The sequence below is a fragment of the Myxine glutinosa genome, chromosome 9, assembly GCF_964187855.1.
Source record: "Myxine glutinosa chromosome 9, kmMyxGlut1.1, whole genome shotgun sequence".
Lineage (NCBI taxonomy): Eukaryota > Metazoa > Chordata > Myxini > Myxiniformes > Myxinidae > Myxine > Myxine glutinosa.
The window spans coordinates 20236981-20256486 of record NC_136269.1 but is presented as its reverse complement, the minus strand read 5'-3'; the positions used below and the strand labels follow the sequence as shown (position 1 = coordinate 20256486).

Sequence of the window (19506 nt, the reverse complement as noted above, 5' to 3'; positions counted from 1 at the left end):
TGAGATGGAATTCACCGAATTAATCAAGAAGGAAATTTTATAAATTTTAATCTCATCCAGAATGCAAATGGTGTTTTTGAACTAGGTACGGTACCTACTGTAGTGAAATCGTATCCGTACTGAACCCGGGTGGGGATGCTCGCTGCTCGCTGTCATTGTTGTCCCCACTAGGGGCGTGACTATAAGACCCGTTGCTGTGTCAGTGCTCCGAGACTTCTCCCTTGTGACATGTTACATCGGTAGCCTCGTTAATGGTACGCCTTTATAGAATATCTAGCTTGCTTGCATTGACTGATATGAATGGCTTTATGAGATGTCGCATCGTATGCTTATTGTGTATTTCTACTTACAGGAATGATCTGATGATCTAAATGCAATTAAACCAAACCGTTGGACTAAAGTTGTGCGGACCTGAATGGTTTTCCACAACACTTAATTGCATTTAAGATCTGCTGACATGGCTGGCAACAAGACGTTGACGGTGTCCATTTTCAGCGCCGACCCACAAGCCACGGACGGAGGCTTGCAACTCAAGCACTGGCTCCGACAACTGGAGCATCTCTTTGATGAGCCTGAGACCGCTCCGACGCCTGCCGCGAAGCTGGCAATATTACACTCAAAAATCGACTACCGGGTCTACCACGCGGTCGCTCAATGCACGACGTATGATCTTACCATCGCGGAGCTCAAGCGGCTTTATATAAAAGAAAAAAGCCCTGTGTATGCGCGTTATTTGCTGCAGACGCGGCGGCAGCAGCCCAACGAGCCTATGGATCATTACGCCCAGGAGCTCCGGCAGCTCATGCTGGACAGCGCCAAGGAGCCACGGACTCCCGAGCAGGCTAAAGATGATCGACTTTTAGATGCCTTCATAGCAGGGGTCTCCTCCCAGGAACTACGTCTCAAACTCTTGGAGAAGACCGACCTGACCTTCGCTACGGCGGTTGAGCAAGCGACGGTGTATACCGAAGCGCGGATGCAATCGAACGCCTATGATCGCACGCGCCTTTTGGCGGGCACCTCACTACACGCCCGGCCGGAGAGTACCACTGACGAGGACGTGGATCCGCCTGCTGAACTCCGGGATGCTCCGGAGGATGACCCTACCCTGACAGCTGCCGTTACGACCAGCAGACCCAAGGCCTTGCGCGGGGCCGCATGTTTTTTTTGTGGAGGGCCTCGTCATGCCCGAGTCGTGTGTCCGGCACGTGACGCTATTTGCCATTTGTGCTCGCTAAAGGGACATTACGCGAAAGTGTGCAAGAAATCGGCACGCGGCTCGCGGCCCTTCGACTCGCGCAGCCGCGGTCGCGCAGGCGCGGCAACCTTGAACGGGCTTGTAGCAGAACCCACGAGCCCAGCGCCTTACCCGACTTCGAAGGGGAGGGCCCCTCTCTGCGGCCCGCTGGGCGCGCAGACAACCTTGACTGGCGCCACCGGACAGCCACCACCGTCTCATTCTCCATCGGGGACAAAGGCCGCGTCCTTGGCCAAACCTCGAGCCACGCAAGGGAAGAAACAGCTTTCGAATACTACGGAAGCCTTTTGTCAAAGCGACCAAACGAAAAAGGCGATTTCGAATACTACTACGGAAGCCTTTTGTCAAAGCGACCAAACGAAAAAGGCGATTTCGAATACTACGGAAGCCTTTTGTCAAAGCGACCAAACGAAAAAGGCGATTTCGGCTACAACGGAAGCCTTTATCTGCCAGGAGTGTCAAAAGGCGATGCCAAATACTACGGAGGCCTTTTCTCGTCGGATTTTGAATCGCGAAACACCGGAATGCTGGGGAAAGCCCTCTGATGACGATAATGGATTCCCCATGGTCAACGCAGACTCCGGCCACGATCGCAAAACTGCTGCTGGTGTAGGATCCACCCGCGAGGCTGGTCCGACCCATTCGGGGGGCTCAGTCCCGCTCCCAGCTGCCTCGTCTGGCCTGGCTCAAGCCCTTATTCCCCTTATGGTTGAGGGCCATTGTGTTCAGGCCTTGGTGGACACCGGATCTACGGATAGTTTTATCGACCAGCGACTTGTGCTCAGGCATGGATGGCGGATCGGGCGGTCTACGAGACGGATCTTCATGGCTTCCCAGGGACTCCGGCTTAGCACAAAAGGGGAATGCCGATTGAAACTAGTGCTAAAGGGACGGGTTTTCCCTGATGTACACCTTATGGTTTTACCCGCATTATGTGCTGATATTCTGCTAGGACACGATTTTCTTAAGCTGCATGGACGTCTGGTAATGGAGTTCGGTGGGCCTGACACTCTTGTTGTGGGGGCGGACGACGCGCTAACGGTGTGCGCCCTAGCGCAAATGGACGTCCGTCCGCTTTCACTGTTCCCCAATCTAACCTCCGACTGTACCCCTGTCGCGGTAAAAACGAGACGCTACTCTCGCGCGGACATGCAATTCATTGCGGACGAAACGACTCAGCTCTTGAAAGACGGCATCATAGAACCTAGTAGGTCGCCGTGGCGTGCCCAGGTCTTAGTGGTGCGCAGTGAGGCCCATCGCAAACGCATGGTGATCGACTATTCCCAAACGATTAACCGCTTTACACAGCTGGATGCCTACCCCCTTCCGGGGATGGACGCGCTAGTGCAACAGGTGTCCCAGTATTCGGTCTATAGTACTCTCGATCTCCGTAGTGCGTACCACCAGATCCCTATCTCTAGGGCGGATCGTATCTATACCGCTTTCGAGTCGGGGCAGCGGTTGTACCAATTCACACGATTGCCCTTTGGGGTGACGAACGGGGTCGCTTGTTTCCAGAGGGCCATGGATGACCTCGTTGCGCGGGAGCACTTAACCGATGTTTTCGTCTACCTCGATAATCTTACGGTTTGTGGATATGACCAAGGGCACCATGACGCTAATCTGAAGCGCTTCCTTGAGGTCGCGCAACGGTATCACTTAACTATGAATGAGGATAAGTGCCGATACTCCCTACGCACCATAGATCTTCTGGGGTACACCGTGACCCATGGCTCTGTCTCTCCGGATAAGGAACGTCTGCGACCTTTGCTCGACATGGCCCCTCCCTGCGATCGGGCGTCCCTGAAACGCGCCCTTGGGCTGTTCGCCCATTACTCCAAATGGGTGCAAAATTTCTCCGCGAAACTTCGCCCCCTTGTGGCCTGCGACACTTTTCCCCTGAGTTCGGCCGCATTGACGGCCTTTGAAGGTCTTAAGACCGACATCGCCCGAGCCGCCGTAGCAACCATCGACGAGAGCGGCTCGTTCGTCCTCGAAAGTGACGCCTCGGATCAGGCCATCGCGGCGACCCTCTCCCAAGGGGGACGTCCCGTGGCTTTCTTTTCACGGACTCTTACCTCCGCTGAGCGGCGGCACTCGTCCGTTGAAAAGGAAGCGTATGCGATCGTCGAGTCTATTCGGCGATGGCGCCCGTACCTACTCGGGCGGAGCTTCCAAATCATCACGGACCAGCAAAGCGTTGCGTTCATGTACGACACCTTACACGCCCAGCGCATTAAGAACGAGAAAATCACTCGCTGGCGTATCGAACTCGCCGACTTCTGTTACACCATCAAATATCGCCCAGGGAAGGATAACCAGGCCGCCGATGCCTTATCGCGCCCCACTACATGTGCTGGTATCACCTCGTTGGAGGGCCTACGGGTGCTGCATGCTACTGCGGGCCATCCCGGCGTAACGCGTTTCGCTCATTTCGTGCGGAGTGGGAATCTCCCTTACTCGATTGACGATATCCGCCGTATCTGTCGCGACTGCGCTATCTGCGCGGAAATCAAACCGCGTTTCTATAACCCCCCTATGGGGACTCTGGTGAAGGCTACACGCCCGTGGGAACGCTTGGCGATGGATTTCAAGGGCCCTTTGCCGGTGTCGAGCGGCTCTCGCTATCTGCTCACTATCGTTGATGAGTACTCACGATTCCCCTTTGCTTATATGTGCGCGGACATGACTGCTGCCACGGTGATGCGTTGCTTACAGAACTTGTTCTCAATGTTCGGTTACCCGGCCTATGTCCATACCGACCGGGGTGCAGTCTTCTTGTCTCAGGAGGTGCGCGGCTATCTGCTCCAAAACAACGTTGCGTCTAGTTACACCACGCCGTATAGACCCCAGGCTAATGGGCAGATCGAACGCTTCAACGGGATTATCTGGAGGGCCGTCATGCTCCATCTCCGGACCCACGGCCGGGGCCTCGATAAATGGGCTTGGTCGCTACCTGCGGCGTTGAACTCAATCCGGGCACTCCTGAGTACGGCAACTAACCAAACTCCCCACGAGCGTCTTTTCCACCACCCCAGGAGCTCGGGGTGTATACGGTCTTTGCCCAGTTGGCTCGCTGGGCCCGGGCCGGCCTACCTTAAACGGGCAGTTCGCGCGAGCAAGTACGACCCCCTTGTGGACAAAGTGCAGATTCTCCAGGCTAATCCTGAGCATGCTCGTGTGATGACGTCTGATGGTCGTGAGACTACTGTCTCCGTTCGTCATCTTGCCCCTTGCGGGGTCGACGACCTTAGTAGGGAATCGGACGAACCGGTCGAACCCATCTATGAGACTATGACCTCTCCCGACGCTCCCATCGCCGATAGTCCACCGACCCTCCCCCCGTCGAGACTGCCCGGGTCCGACGACTTGGCGTTACCCCCTTCATCACCCGACCCTGTTGACGCCTCTGACACCGGGGATACAGGGTTACGAGACGCCGTACCCGGGGAATTTCGAACGCGTGCTGGCAGAGAAATTCGCCACCCGGCCCGCTACGGTTGGGCCGTCTGATACTCCGCGCCCATGCTGACGCTCACTCGCTTTTAGCCACGCGGCCGTATAATTCTGACGGGGGGTGAATGTAGTGAAATCGTATCCGTACTGAACCCGGGTGGGGATGCTCGCTGCTCGCTGTCATTGTTGTCCCCACTAGGGGCGTGACTATAAGACCCGTTGCTGTGTCAGTGCTCCGAGACTTCTCCCTTGTGACATGTTACATCGGTAGCCTCGTTAATGGTACGCCTTTATAGAATATCTAGCTTGCTTGCATTGACTGATATGAATGGCTTTATGAGATGTCGCATCGTATGCTTATTGTGTATTTCTACTTACAGGAATGATCTGATGATCTAAATGCAATTAAACCAAACCGTTGGACTAAAGTTGTGCGGACCTGAATGGTTTTCCACAACACTTACTACACCTACCTACTACCAACTGCCTAACCTACTGATGCCATAGTGATGGGTAAAATAGTGGCAAGAGGCTTTGGCTTCACCGGCTCATTGCGGCTTTGCAGTCGGGTACTAGTATATAATGGCGATACAACAAATTTTTACCGCTTTGCTTTGAAGAACGGGAATGAAGGGGGAGGAGCGTGTTAATATGTCTAGTTGAAGGCTTTGGGCGGTGAGGGGGCTTGAAGCCAGATTTTAATCTTACAACCGCCATGTTGGTGCTTGCCGTCACTGCGATGCGAAGCAAAAGACGCCTCAGAGCTGTCACATTCACAATCGCTATGTAGTATGTACTCCCAATACGTGTCTCCTTCATTGTAAAAACTACCAAGTCAACAGTTAAAAGGATTTTGAACCGATAGGTGTTACGGCCTTGGCAAGATCGATGGAGACAGCGATCTGTTAGCTTATACACCGCCCAAATAGCTATGTTGAATTCTCTCATGTAGAGATGAAACCCACGTTGTTTGAACTTTGGCCGAAGTCATTATTTACTTTTAATGATGTTTATATATGAATCAAAAAGAAGATAATTGGTTTTGGGTCGTGCTTTCCACATATCTCGTGGGATTGTGAGTTGGAGAGACGACCGTGATGGCGGGGAGGGGTTGGCATTCTCTCAAGGAGGGATTCAACCCATGTCCTTATAAATGGTCTTTGTCCGTAAGGTCATTATTTTTAACTGTGTGTTTTCATTCGTCAGGTTGCGATCGGTGCAGCCGTTTGTGCGGTACCCGGGAAAATAACGTTATGCGGGAGATCAAACCTGAAAATGCTGGAGACCAAAGCTGAAATTGGAAAAAACAATATAGCCTATTTTACTCCAGGGGGTCCCATAATTACCCACCCAAAATATCGTTGCGATCGGTTCAGCCGTTTTTGCGGTACCTGGGAACGGACGGACGGACTTACGGACGGACAGACGGACGTTTGGTGAATTATAGTAAGATTACTACGAAGCCAAAATATTCCCACCTTCAACTGGGGAATGTTTTATTATAAATATTTCACAAACCGACTGGTCAGGTGTGACGTATTCGACTGAAAACGATTTGGGCAGCAATTTAAAATTTGTTTAGAATGCCAGCGATAATTCACCTTCTCTTCATGAAAGACACCGTGGGATCTTTAACCTACACCACTGACAAGTGGGAGGAAATGTGTCCTTCTGATGAACAGCACATATATTGATGCGTCGCCATACTTGCAAAGCATCAGGATGGTAGGTTATCGCTGGATCTACATTCAACCCTTGGCAAGGCAGCTAAGAGTCGAGTGTGTATCCTTCTAGGGCCTGGGTTATCCTGCTAGCCCGACAGTGCCAAATATGAAAGAAATTCATCCAGTCATTTTCGTGCAGAGGATGCGGACATAAGGATAGGACCCAAAATATACAGTTGTGGCCAAAAATATTGGCACCCCTGCACTTTTTTCAAATAACTCACGATTTTCCCTAAAAATAAGTTGAATTTGACAAAAGTATTTGATCTCCACAATTCTTTATTTCACTGTTAATATTACAGAACCTTTGTTTTTGATTCAGAACTTAATATATCCTTAAAAATCAGAAAATAAAAAGAAATGGCATGGACAAAATTATTGAAACCCTCAACTTAATATTTGGTAGCACAGACTTTGGACAAAATAACTGCAGTCAAGTGCTTCCTACAGCCATGAATGAGCTTCCTACACCTCTCTACTGGCAGGTTGGCAAACTCTTCTTATGCAAACTGCTCCAGTTCTCCCAGATTTGAAGGGTGCCTTCTCCCAACTGCTGTTTTCAGATATCCCCACAGGTGTTAAATGGGATTTAGATCTGGACCCATTGCTGGCCACTTCAGAACAGTCCAGCGTTTTGTCTTGAACCATTCCTGGGTGCTTTTTGAAGTGTGTTTGGGGTCATTGTCCTGCTGCAAGACCCATGACCTTCGACGGAGACTCAGCTTTCTGACACTGGGTTCAACATTGCGCTCCAAAATGCCTTCGTAATCTCCTGATTTCATGATGCCATGCACACATTCAATGTACCCGAGGCAGCACAGCAACCCCAAAACATCAATTAACCTCCTCCATGTTTGACTGTAGGGAAGGTGTTCTATTCTTTGAAGGCTTCATTTTGTTTTCTGTAAACATAGAGATGATGTGCTTTACAAAAAAGCTCGAATTTGGTCTCGTCTCTCAACAGGACATTCTCCCAGAAGGATTTTCGGCTTGCTCAGTTGTGTTTTGGCACACCCTAGTCGGGCTTTCTTACGTCTCTCTCCCTCAGCAGTGGGCTCCTCCTGGATCTCCTACCATAGAGCCCCCTTTCATTGACTTGGCGACGGATGAAGAAGAATAGAAGAATGATCGTTTTAAGGCCATTTTCCCTGCTGGAGCAGGGGTTAGCCTTGCGGGCCCCATGACAATCATGGTTCCCTGTTTGAGGCAATGTTTTTATGGCCGGATGCCCTTCCTGACGCCAACCCTTGGTCACGCTCTTACCACAGGGATGCGGTGTACACACCGTGATCATTCATCCCAGCAAGCTGGTACTCAATTTGCCGACCTCGGAAGGATGACAGGCTGAGTCAACCCCCCTGGCGTTAATTCAGCGATCGACCGGGATTCGAACCCAGGATCCTAGGATCCCAAGCCGGCATGCTAACCGCTAAGCCAACACCAGGGCTCGTGAGAGTAAAAATAAAACCTTGAGACAAGTTTGAGAAAAATCGAACAATAATGTACATTAGAAAAATCATTAGAATAAATATTAATTTTAACAATAGGATCGACATTCAAACTCAGGCTATAAAATAAACTCATCGATTATATCAACAATATCTATAATAATAAAAGGCAGTGTCTGCCTGTCTGTCTGTCTGTCTCCTCCATAACTCCAAAACCATGAAACCAAGCGGCCCCAAACTTTGCATCCAACAGATTGCAATGATGAAAACTGGGAGTTTGGGTGTGTTATAACACCCTTTTTGAAGATGATTAACGAGGTGCTCATACAACAACATGCATTTTAAGGCCATTTTCCCTGCTAGAGCGGGGGTTAGCCTTGCGGTCCCCATGACAATCTTCTCCATTTTGCCCTATTTTCTGCATCTCTCCTTGTTAACCCCCTTGCCCGCATTTCTTCTTCCACCATCTTTAGCCAAGTCTTTCTCGGTCTTCCCCGTCCTCTACTTCCTTCTACATCAATTTCCATCACTCTTCTCAACCAGTCACTTTCATCCTTCCTCAACACATGACCAAACCATCTCAGCCTGTTCCTCTTCACAGCATGGCTGGTGGAACCCATCTGTGGATCGGTCCCATCGGCCGATGGGTCTGACCCATCTGTGGATGCACGAGAAATGACAATGCAGACCCATCGGCCGATGGGTCTGCGCCATCTGCGGATGTGTTGTTCACCTTGAAGGTGAACCCATCTGTGTTTCCTATGCATCAATGGTGGATGAGTATGTTTATTTGAACCTAAAAATAAGCAATTGATGTCATAAATGTTTATAAAGCAGTCCGTGACATGTGGTTTAATCTGTTAAACATTTAAAAATCATCTCTGTTAAATTCCTACCACATGTAATTCCAATGACTGTGTACCTGATTGAAGAGCACCATTCTGTCAACACATTCCTTCAAGGTGAACAACACATCCGCAGATGGCGCAGACCCATCGGCCGATGGGTCTGCATTGTCATTTCTCGTGCATCCACAGATGGGTCAGACCCATCGGCCGATGGGACCGATCCACAGATGGGTTCCAACATGGCGGCCCACCATCTTGGTCAGCCCACTGCCACTCGCTGTGAGTTCTTAAGCCACAATTTGGGTTGCTATGTTACTCCATTGAGTACATCCTGGTATGTCTCGGCTATTCTGAGACTCCATTGGGTACATCCTGGTGTGTCCCGGCTATTCTGAGACTCCATTGGGTACATCCTGGTATGTCTCGGCTATTCTGAGACTCCATTGGGTACATCCTGCTATGTCTAGGCTATTCACACATTCTAGGGTACATCCTGCTATGTCTCGGCTATTCTGAGACTCCATAGGGTACATCGTGCTATGTCTAGGCTATTCACACATTCTAGGGTATATCCTGCTATGTCTAGGCTATTCTGAGACCCTATAGTCTATAGGATATATCCTGCTATGTGTAGGCTATACACAGACTCCATAGGATATATCCAGCTATGTGTAGGCTATTCTGAGACTCTATAGGATATATCCAGCTATGTCTCGGCTATTCAGAGACTCTATAGGATATATCCTGCTATGTGTAGGCTATTCTGAGACTCCATAGGATATATCCTGCTATGTGTAGGCTATTCTGAGATTCCATAGGATATATCCAGCTATGTCTCGGCTATTCAGAGACTCTATAGGATATATCCAGCTATGTGTAGGCTATACACAGACTCCATAGGATATATCCAGCTATGTGTAGGCTATTCTGAGACTCTATAGGATATATCCAGCTATGTCTCGGCTATTCAGAGACTCTATAGGATATATCCTGCTATGTGTAGGCTATTCTGAGACTCCATAGGATATATCCTGCTATGTGTAGGCTATTCTGAGATTCCATAGGATATATCCAGCTATGTCTCGGCTATTCTGAGACTCCATAGGATATATCCAGCTATGTGTAGGCTATTCAGAGACTCTATAGTCTATAGGATATATCCTGCTATGTGTAGGCTATTCACCGACTCTATAGGATATATTGTAGCGGCTGCCGCTGAGTTTTCACAATCGCCTTGCACCTATCAAGGACGCGGAGCGATCACCATGCCGGGCTCGTCCAGGACGCCCAGGCTCGCCCTCAACTTGCCAGGCCGCAGCCAGGACGCTGGGCCACGCCCCCTGGCGCCGGGCCTGGGCAAACCCCCTGGCGGAATAGATATATATTGCTGACTGATAAACGGTTTTTCAGAGTGCCTGAGTGTTTGATTTCATTAAAGCAACTCAGATGAATTCTAGCTTTTTGTCGCGTCCATTCTTCCGATCGACGTGGGAGCCCCGGCTCCTTCATTGGTGACCTATCGACATGGACACGGCAGTCGCCCTTAAACTGCCTACCTTCTGGGAGGCTCACGCGGCGGTTTGGTTCGCACAGGCGGAGTCCCTGTTCGCCCTGCGAGGCATCACGGCCGACGACACCCGCTTCCACCATGTGGTAGCTGCGCTCGGGTCGGTTACCGCGGCCCGCGCCCTGAGCCTCCTCGAAAGCCCGCCAGCCGCTGACAAATACGGCGCGACTAAGAAGCTGCTCCTCGATGCTTTCGCCCTCCCATCGGCGGAACGCGCACGGCGCCTGCTCGATCTGCCTGAGCTCGGCGACACGCGCCCTTCCGAGCGCATGGACTACATGCTTTCACTGCTCGGCGAGCACTCTCCGGCATTCCTGTTCCGGGAGCTGTTCTTCCGTCAGCTGCCTAACCCGGTACGCCTCGCCCTGGCAAGCACGACGATCACAGATCCCCGGGCCCTTGCCAGAGAAGCCGACAAGATCTCCGCCGCAGGACAGCGCATCGTAGCGGCGACATGGGACCCACCGCCGTCCGACGCAACACCCAGGGCGCCCGAGCACCCGGCACGGTCGACGGCCGAACTGCCGACGCCATTGGCGGCCGCTCTACCGAGCCGACCACCTCCGGCACGACGACCGAGGCCTCCACCTGACCAAGCGTGGTGTTACTATCATGCCAGGTCCGGACAGAAGGCCCGGACATGCCGACCCCCGTGCACCTTCGGCAGGCCGGGAAACGGCCGGGCCGGCGTTCATTACCAGCCATGAGCGCCGGCCACACGGGCAACTTACTGTTCATCACGGATAAAGCGTCCGGACGGCGCTTCCTGTGCGACACCGGCGCCCAACTGAGCGTCATACCCGCCTCTGACCAGGACAGGCAATCCGCGGTTTGCGGCCCCTCCTTAGTTGCGGCCAACGGATCGACTATCCGCACCTTCGGCCCGCGCAACGTCACCCTCTGCTTCGGCGGCCAACGCTTTGCTTGGACGTTTGTAACCGCCAACGTGCCCGTGGCTCTGCTAGGCGCCGACTTCCTCTGCGCACACGGACTGCTGGTGGACGTCCAACGGCATCGTTTAATCAACGCTGAAACCTTCAGCTCCCTGGTATGCACATTGAGCAGCTCCGCGCCGACCGAGCTGGCATGCGCCGTCCCGGCGGCGAACGAGTTTGCTCGCCTGCTCACGGAGTTCCCGGCCCTCACGCGGCCGACGTTTTCGGCCGTCGCAGTACGGCATGGGATCGAGCACCACATACCAACCACGGGCCCGCCGGTCTACGCCAGGGCCCGCCGCCTCGACCCAGCCAAGCTCGCCGTAGCGAAGGCCGAATTCGACGCGTTGGAGCACCTCGGCATCGTGCGGCGCTCCGATAGCGCGTGGGCCTCGCCACTGCACATCGTGCCAAAGCCGGGGGGTGGATGGCGCCCGTGTGGCGACTACCGCCGTCTCAATGACGCTACCACCCCCGACAGGTACCCGATCCCGCATATCCAAGACTTCTCCACCCGTCTGGCGGGACGGGTCATTTTTTCGAAAATTGACCTCATACGGGGATATCACCAGATACCTGTCAGGGCGGCCGACGTCCCTAAAACGGCAGTCATCACGCCGTTCGGCTTATTCGAATTCTTGCGGATGCCGTTTGGTCTCAAGAACGCGGCTCAGGCGTTCCAGCGCTTGATGGACGGCGTGCTGCGTGACCTGCCGTTCCTTTTCGTTTACCTGGACGACATCCTCGTCGCCAGCACGTCCCGGGCCGAGCACCTCCTCCACCTCCGGACACTGTTCCAGCGTCTCAGCGAGCACGGCCTCATCGTCAACCCGGCCAAATGCCACTTCGGCACGACGGCCGTTGATTTTTTGGGCCATCACATCACCAAGAACGGGGCCGTGCCGCTGCCAACCAAGGTCGAGGCCATCACCACGTTCCCGCGTCCCCGCACCATAAAGGCCCTGCAGGAATTCCTGGGAATGGTGAATTTTTATCACCGCTTCGTGCCCCGCGCTGCTCAGCTCATGCGGCCCCTCTACGAAGCCCTCCGGGGCATGCCGGCCAAGCACGACATCGCCTGGTCCGCAGCAATGGATGCGGCCTTCCAAGGCTCAAAGCGGGCCCTCGCCGACGCAACACTGCTCGCTCACCCGGTGCTCAACGCTCCCATCGCCCTCATCACGGATGCCTCCGACTACGCGGTGGGCGCCGTACATGAGCAATGGGTGAACGGGGTTTGGCAGCCACTCGCTTTTTTCAGCCGGCAGCTCCGGCCGAACGAGCTCAAATACAGCACGTTTGACCGGGAGCTCCTCGGTCTACACCTGGCCGTCCGCCATTTCCGCCACCTCCTGGAGGGCCGACCTTTCACGGCGTTCGTCGACCACAAGCCGTTGGTTTACGCCATGGCCAAGGTCACGGAGCCATGGTCGGCCCGCCAACAGCGCCACCTCTCCGCCGTGTCGGAGTTTACCACGGACATCCGGCACGTCGCCGGCAAAAACAACGCCGTGGCCGACTGTCTTTCCCGGGCCAGCGCGAACGCGGTCCACCTGGGCGTGGATTTTGCGCTTATGGCGGCGGACCAAACCACCGACACCACGGTGCAAGCCCTCCGGGCGGCGGACACGGGCCTCCGCCTGGCCGACATCCCCTGCGCGGACACTGTCCTGCTCTGCGACGTCTCCCAAGGCCAGCCTCGCCCCATCGTGCCCGTCGCCTGGCAACGCCGCATCTACGCCTCCCTCCACGGCCTTTCCCACCCGGGCCGGAAAGCTTCCCAGAAGCTGGTGTCGGCGCGTTTCGTCTGGCACGGCCTTCGTCGGGACGTCCGCGATTGGACCAGCGCCTGCACGGCTTGCCAACGGGCCAAGGTCCACCGACACACCCAGGCCCCGCTGGCACCTTTCACCGTGCCCGAACGACGTTTCGACCACGTCAACGTGGATCTGGTGGGCCCCCTCCCCCCATCACGGGGGTTCACACACCTGCTCACCATGGTGGACAGGACCACCAGGTGGCCGGAGGCCGTTCCCCTCGTCTCCACCACCACCGCCGACGTGGCGCAGGCTTTCATCGCCACCTGGGTCGCCCGCTTCGGCGCACCGGCGGACATCTCGTCAGACCGCGGTCCACAGTTCACCTCCGAGCTGTGGGGCGCGGTCGCCCGCAACCTGGGGATCAAGCTCCACCGTACTACGGCCTACCACCCCCAAGCAAACGGGTTGTGCGAGCGATTCCACCGCTCCATGAAGGCCGCGCTCATGGCCGGCCTTCAAGACGTCGGGTGGGCCGACCGGCTGCCGTGGGTCCTTTTGGGCCTTCGCACGGCCCCCAAGGAGGACCTCCAGGCATCCACCGCCGAGCTTGTCTATGGCCAGGTGCTACGCGTCCCGGGCGAATTTGTGCCCGACGCTACCAGTCCCTGGTCCGCAGCTCACCAGCGCTCGGACCTCCAGGAGGCCGCCCGACGGTTTGCCCCCGTGCCAACATCCCACCACGGTGACCCCCAGTCCTACGTCCCCCCAGCACTCCGCACAGCGGAGTATGTTTTTGTGCGTCACGACGCACATCGGTGGCCACTCCAGCCGCCGTACGACGGGCCCTTCCGGGTGCTGCGACGGGACGACAAGTCGTTCGTCATCGACATCGGCGGCAGGTCGGACCGGATTGCTGTGGACCGCCTCAAGCCGGCGCACGTGGACGTCGACCACCCACCACGGGTGGCCCTTCCGCCGCGGCGAGGCCGTCCCCCGTCCACGGTGCCCCCCACTCGACCGCCCACCACCTCACCGGACCCCCTCCCACGACCCGCCAGGGGTCGCTTCGGCCGGGTCATCAGGACCCCCCTCAAATTGACCCTGCCGGTGCAAGTCGATTCTGGGGGGACGTGTGTAGCGGCTGCCGCTGAGTTTTCACAATCGCCTTGCACCTATCAAGGACGCGGAGCGATCACCATGCCGGGCTCGTCCAGGACGCCCAGGCTCGCCCTCAACTTGCCAGGCCGCAGCCAGGACGCTGGGCCACGCCCCCTGGCGCCGGGCCTGGGCAAACCCCCTGGCGGAATAGATATATATTGCTGACTGATAAACGGTTTTTCAGAGTGCCTGAGTGTTTGATTTCATTAAAGCAACTCAGATGAATTCTAGCTTTTTGTCGCGTCCATTCTTCCGATCGACGTGGGAGCCCCGGCTCCTTCAATATCCTGCTATGTGTAGGCTATTCAGAGACTCCATATGGTATATCCTGCTATGTCTAGGCTATTCACAGACTCTATAGGATATATCCTGCTATGTGTAGGCTATTCAGAGACTCCATATGGTATATCCTGCTATGTCTAGGCTATTCACAGACTCTATAGGATATATCCTGCTATGTGTAGGCTATTCTGAGACTCCATAGGATATATCCAGCTATGTGTAGGCTATTCAGAGACTCTATAGGATATATCCAGCTATGTCTCGGCTATTCAGAGACTCTATAGGATATATCCTGCTACGTGTGGGCTATTCAGACACTCTCGGGTACATCCTGGTATGTCTAGGCTATTCAGACACTCTAGGGTACATCCTGGTATGTCTCGGCTATTCTGAGACTCCATAGGATATATCCAGCTATGTGTATCTATTCAGAGACTCTATAGGATATATCCTGCTATGTGTAGGCTATTCTGAGACTCTATAGGATATATCCTGCTATGTGTAGGCTATTCAGAGACTCTATAGGATATATCCTGCTATATGTAGGCTATTCAGAGACTCTATAGGATATATCCAGCTATGTCTCGGCTATTCAGAGACTCTATAGGATATATCCTGCTACGTGTAGGCTATTCTGAGACTCTATAGGATATATCCTGCTATGTGTAGGCTATTCAGAGACTCTATAGGATATATCCTGCTATATGTAGGCTATTCAGAGACTCTATAGGATATATCCAGCTATGTCTCGGCTATTCAGAGACTCTATAGGATATATCCTGCTACGTGTAGGCTATTCTGAGACTCTATAGGATATATCCTGCTATGTGTAGGCTATTCAGAGACTCTATAGGATATATCCTGCTATGTGTAGGCTATTCTGAGACTCTATAGGATATATCCTGCTATGTGTAGGCTATTCTGAGACTCTATAGGATATATCCAGCTATGTGTATCTATTCAGAGACTCTATATGTAACGTATTACTCTGACTTGTATTTGCATTGTTGTTGTGGTTTATCGGACGCGCTTATTCGTCAGACACGAGTGAATCATCACCGCCCCCGCGTCAATAAACGTAATAACGCGCTTTCCGCTTCCGGCACGATGGAGTCTGCTTGAGTTCGTTACATGGTGTCAGAAGTTCGTTGATATTCACGCCATAAGCCGCCATTCGTCTCCATAAATATGGCATCTCCGAACTTTGATCATCCCTCGATCGACTGGGAGAGTCTGGATCTCTACCAGGAGTTTTGCCGGTTCAGAAATCACGTCATTTTTGTCTTGTCAGGGCCGCTCGCAGACATAACGAAGCCTCGTCAAGCAGGATGGCTCGGAACGTGGATCGGCGAACAAGGTCGTCAAATCTACCAAACTCTATCTTGGGAGGAAGGAGAGAAAGACGACCCGCAGGAAGTGCTGAACAAATTCCAGAACTATGTGCAGCCCAGAAAGAACAAAAGAGTTGCCAGACACCGACTGAAACAAAGGCGCCAGCGGAGTGGTGAGTCTTTTGATCATTTCATAAAAGATCTGAGGATAATTCTCATGGATTGCGATTACCAAGACCCAGACGACATAATCGTCGATTGCATCATTGATGGCAGCCATGATAAGAGGGTCCAAGAGAAATTACTCGATAGGGGTGAGGAGCTCTCACTAGCTAAAGCTATAGAAATTGGCCAACAGCTAGAGCTCTCGCAGAAACATATGAGAATAGTCCGAGATGAAGATGCTCTCATCTCAGCCCTCAGATCTGAAAACGAACGAACTCAGCACCAGACTCAACGTTGTAAGAGCAAGCCTGATAGGCATACACAAGCCACCGAGCTGTTCAAAGCTGAGAATCGGTTTCGGAATGACGGTCCCTGCAGCAAATGTGGCCAGTCAGTGCACAGGCAAGCCAAGTGTCCAGCAATTAATTCTAGCTGCTCCTACTGCAAGAAGCCTGGTCACTGGTTTGCGGCGTGTCGGAAGAGACTGCGTGACCTAAAGTCCCTTGATGAGGAGACCAGTCTAGATCATGTAGATCTTCCTCAAGAACTCGTCAAGGAATCTGAAATTTTAAGGATCTCCGCTCTACAACCAAGCATCAATACGGCTACTCATGACAAGTGGGCACTGACCGTCACGTTGCTGGGTCAGCCGACTCGGTTCCGGATTGACACGGGTGCAAGGTGCAACACACTAACACTCAACGACTACCAGTTAGTCCAGCACCTCGCAGGCGATCTACAATCGTCGCATAAAGTTCTTAAAACATACTCGAACCATACTATCCATCCTGTCGGTACCGTGACACTCCCTCTCTCTCACAAAAACAAGACCGTTAGAGCCAGTTTTGAGGTCATTGACCTCGATCAGGAGAATGTAATGTCAGGCGCTACCTCGGAAGCCCTAGGCCTCATTGTCAAGCTCAGCCTCTAGTCAATGTGTCTCAGGAAGCAGTAATCTCTGAGTTTCCAGAAGTTGCCAAGACAACTGGAACTCTTCCCGGGACTTATCGGATCAAGCTTGTAGAAGGGTCACAGGGAGTAGTTCACGCTCCTCGCAGACAGCCTGCAGCATTGAGAGAGCAAATAGTTGACAAGCTACAAGAGATGGTCACCGAAGGTCACATCGCGAAGGTAGAACGACCGACTGAGTGGGTGAGTTCCATGGTAGTAGCTCTTCGCAACGGCAAAGTCCGCATCTGTATAGACCCCAAAGACTTAAACAAGTGCACAAAACGTGAGCACTACCCAATGAGAACTGTTCAGGAAGTTTTAGCTCAAATAAGGAGCCAAAGTATTTTCTGTGCTTGACGCCCGCAGTGGGTTCATGCAAATTCGCCTTGACGAGCCTTCTTCATTCTTGACCACGTTCAATACACCTGTAGGGAGATACCGCTGGCTGCGTCTCCCTTATGGATTGAGGTGCTCGCCGGAGATATTCCAGCGAATCATGGACCAGATGCTAGAAGGGATAGAATGGGCAACAGCGGTAATGGATGACATTTTAGTTGCTGGTCGTGACATCACCCACCACGACTGTGTACTGAAGCGAGTTATGCAACGAGCTACAAGTTATAACCTGCAACTAAACTTCCGAAAATGCCTCATCCGGCAAACCTCAGTCCCTTATGTAGGCCACCTGCTTACTGCAGAAGGAGTGCTACCAGATCCATTCAAGACGAAGGCAGTTGAGAAAATGCCACGTCCAACAGACAAACAAGGCGTCAAGCGTTTCCTTGGATTCGTTCAGTATTTAGGGAAGTTTATTCCCAACCTAAGTGACACAAGCAAGCCTCTCCGTGATCTCTGCAAGGCGGACGTGGAGTTCTCCTGGCAGTCAGCTCAGGAGCTGTCCTTCAAGAAGCTGAAGCAAGCATGTATTTCGGCCCCGGTCCTTCAGTACTACGATGTAAGTCAGCCAGTTGAAATACAAGCCGATGCCAGCCAAAACGCTGTAGGAGCCTGTTTGCTCCAGAATGGCAACCCTATAGCGTTCACATCACGCAGTATGACCGATACTGAGTGTCGCTACGCTATGATTGAGAAGGAAATGCTCTCAATCGTCCATGCAACAGAAGCATTTCACTACTATATCTTTGGAAAATCAGTAGTGGTATATAATGACCATAAACCCCTTGAGGAAATCTTCAAGAAGCCTCTCCTATCTTCTCCCATGCGTTTACAGCGTATGTTGCTCAAGCTTCAACGGTATGACTTGGAGGTTAACTACTGCCGTGGTTCTGAGATGGTGCTCCCCGACACATTGTCCCGTGCACCTCTACCGGACACCGACTCAGAAGCTGGGAAAGACCTTGAGCCTGTGAACATGTTCCAGTTCCTTGCGATCACGAGTGGGAAATACCTCGAAATCCAGGAAGCTACTCTGAGTCAAATGAGCCTTCTCTGCGGTGTCATTGCAAGTGGATGGCCTGACTCCCGAAAGGAAGTCCCAGCACAGGTCCGTCCGTACTTTGACTCCAGAACGCAATTGGCAGTCTCAGACAGTGTTGTCTACAAAGGCATGCGCCTTGTCATCCCGCCAAGCCTCAGACCCAGAATGCTGAGCTTGATTCATGAATCGCACCTCGGAGTGAACAAGTGTAAGCAGCGTGCTCGCGAGGTCATGTATTGGCCCTCAATGAACTCTGACATCGAAGAAACTGTACGGAATTGTTGCAAGTGTGCAGAGTATCAAAGCGCTCAGCAACGGGAGCCTCTCTTGCCGACTTACACGCCTGATCTTCCATTCATCGAAGTTGGAAGCGACGTTTTTGACTTCGAATCAAAGCAGTATTTGCTCACGGTCGATTATTACTCCAAGTTTGTGGAGGTGGATTGCCTCAAGGACATTACAGCTCGCTCTGTAATCGAAGCTCTCAAGCAGCAGTTTTGTCGACATGGTATTCCAGAGAAGCTGCGAAGCGATTCCGGAAGTCAGTACAAGTCAGAGGAATTTTCTCAGTTTTGCAAAGAATATGGCATAACTCACGACATTGTGTCCCCCAAGCACCAACGTGCCAATGGAGAGGCAGAAAGAGCGATCCAGACAGTGAAAAGGCTCTGGAAGAAGTCAGCAGATAAGTACTTAGCCCTGCTAGACTACCGCACCACTCCTCTTGAAGGAATAAACTTGTCCCCGGCTCAGCTCCTAATGGGAAGACGCCCCAGAAACACACTGCCTTGTAACCGCACTCTTCTCATGCCTGCGCGGTATGACCATCACCTTGTGAGATCACGCCTTGACACACAGAAGGAGAAACAAAAATACTATCATGACAAGCCATCTATGTCAGATTTGCCACCGCTCCAGCCGGGCGACAGTGTTAGGATGTTGACAAACCCGGAGGCCAGGCATTGGATTCCGGCTGTAGTTGAGGCGCGCCACAACAGCCCCCGGTCATATTTGCTGAGGACCCCAAACAATGTGTACCGGCGTAACAGGCTCCATCTCCGCAGAGTGCCTCATTCAGCCCATGTTGGCCCGGTGGGAAGTCAGCCACTCTCTCGCTTTTACTCTTCCCAGGACATGAGGGACTTCCCTGATCCCACCACTCAACAGGACACCCCAGTGGGGAAC

The 19506-nt window shown here is 52.8% G+C and overlaps 1 protein-coding gene across 1 annotated transcript; it reads left to right on the top strand.

Moving 5' to 3' along the window:
- Positions 1-206: 206 nt before the first annotated feature.
- On the top strand, positions 207-5125 carry LOC144893593 (uncharacterized). The gene is made up of 2 exons (XM_078784155.1): positions 207-254; positions 353-5125. Exon 2 carries the CDS (start codon positions 458-460, stop codon positions 4769-4771), a length of 4314 nt encoding a protein of 1437 aa, XP_078640281.1. The 5' UTR covers positions 207-254; positions 353-457; the 3' UTR covers positions 4772-5125.
- Positions 5126-19506: the final 14381 nt, after the last annotated feature.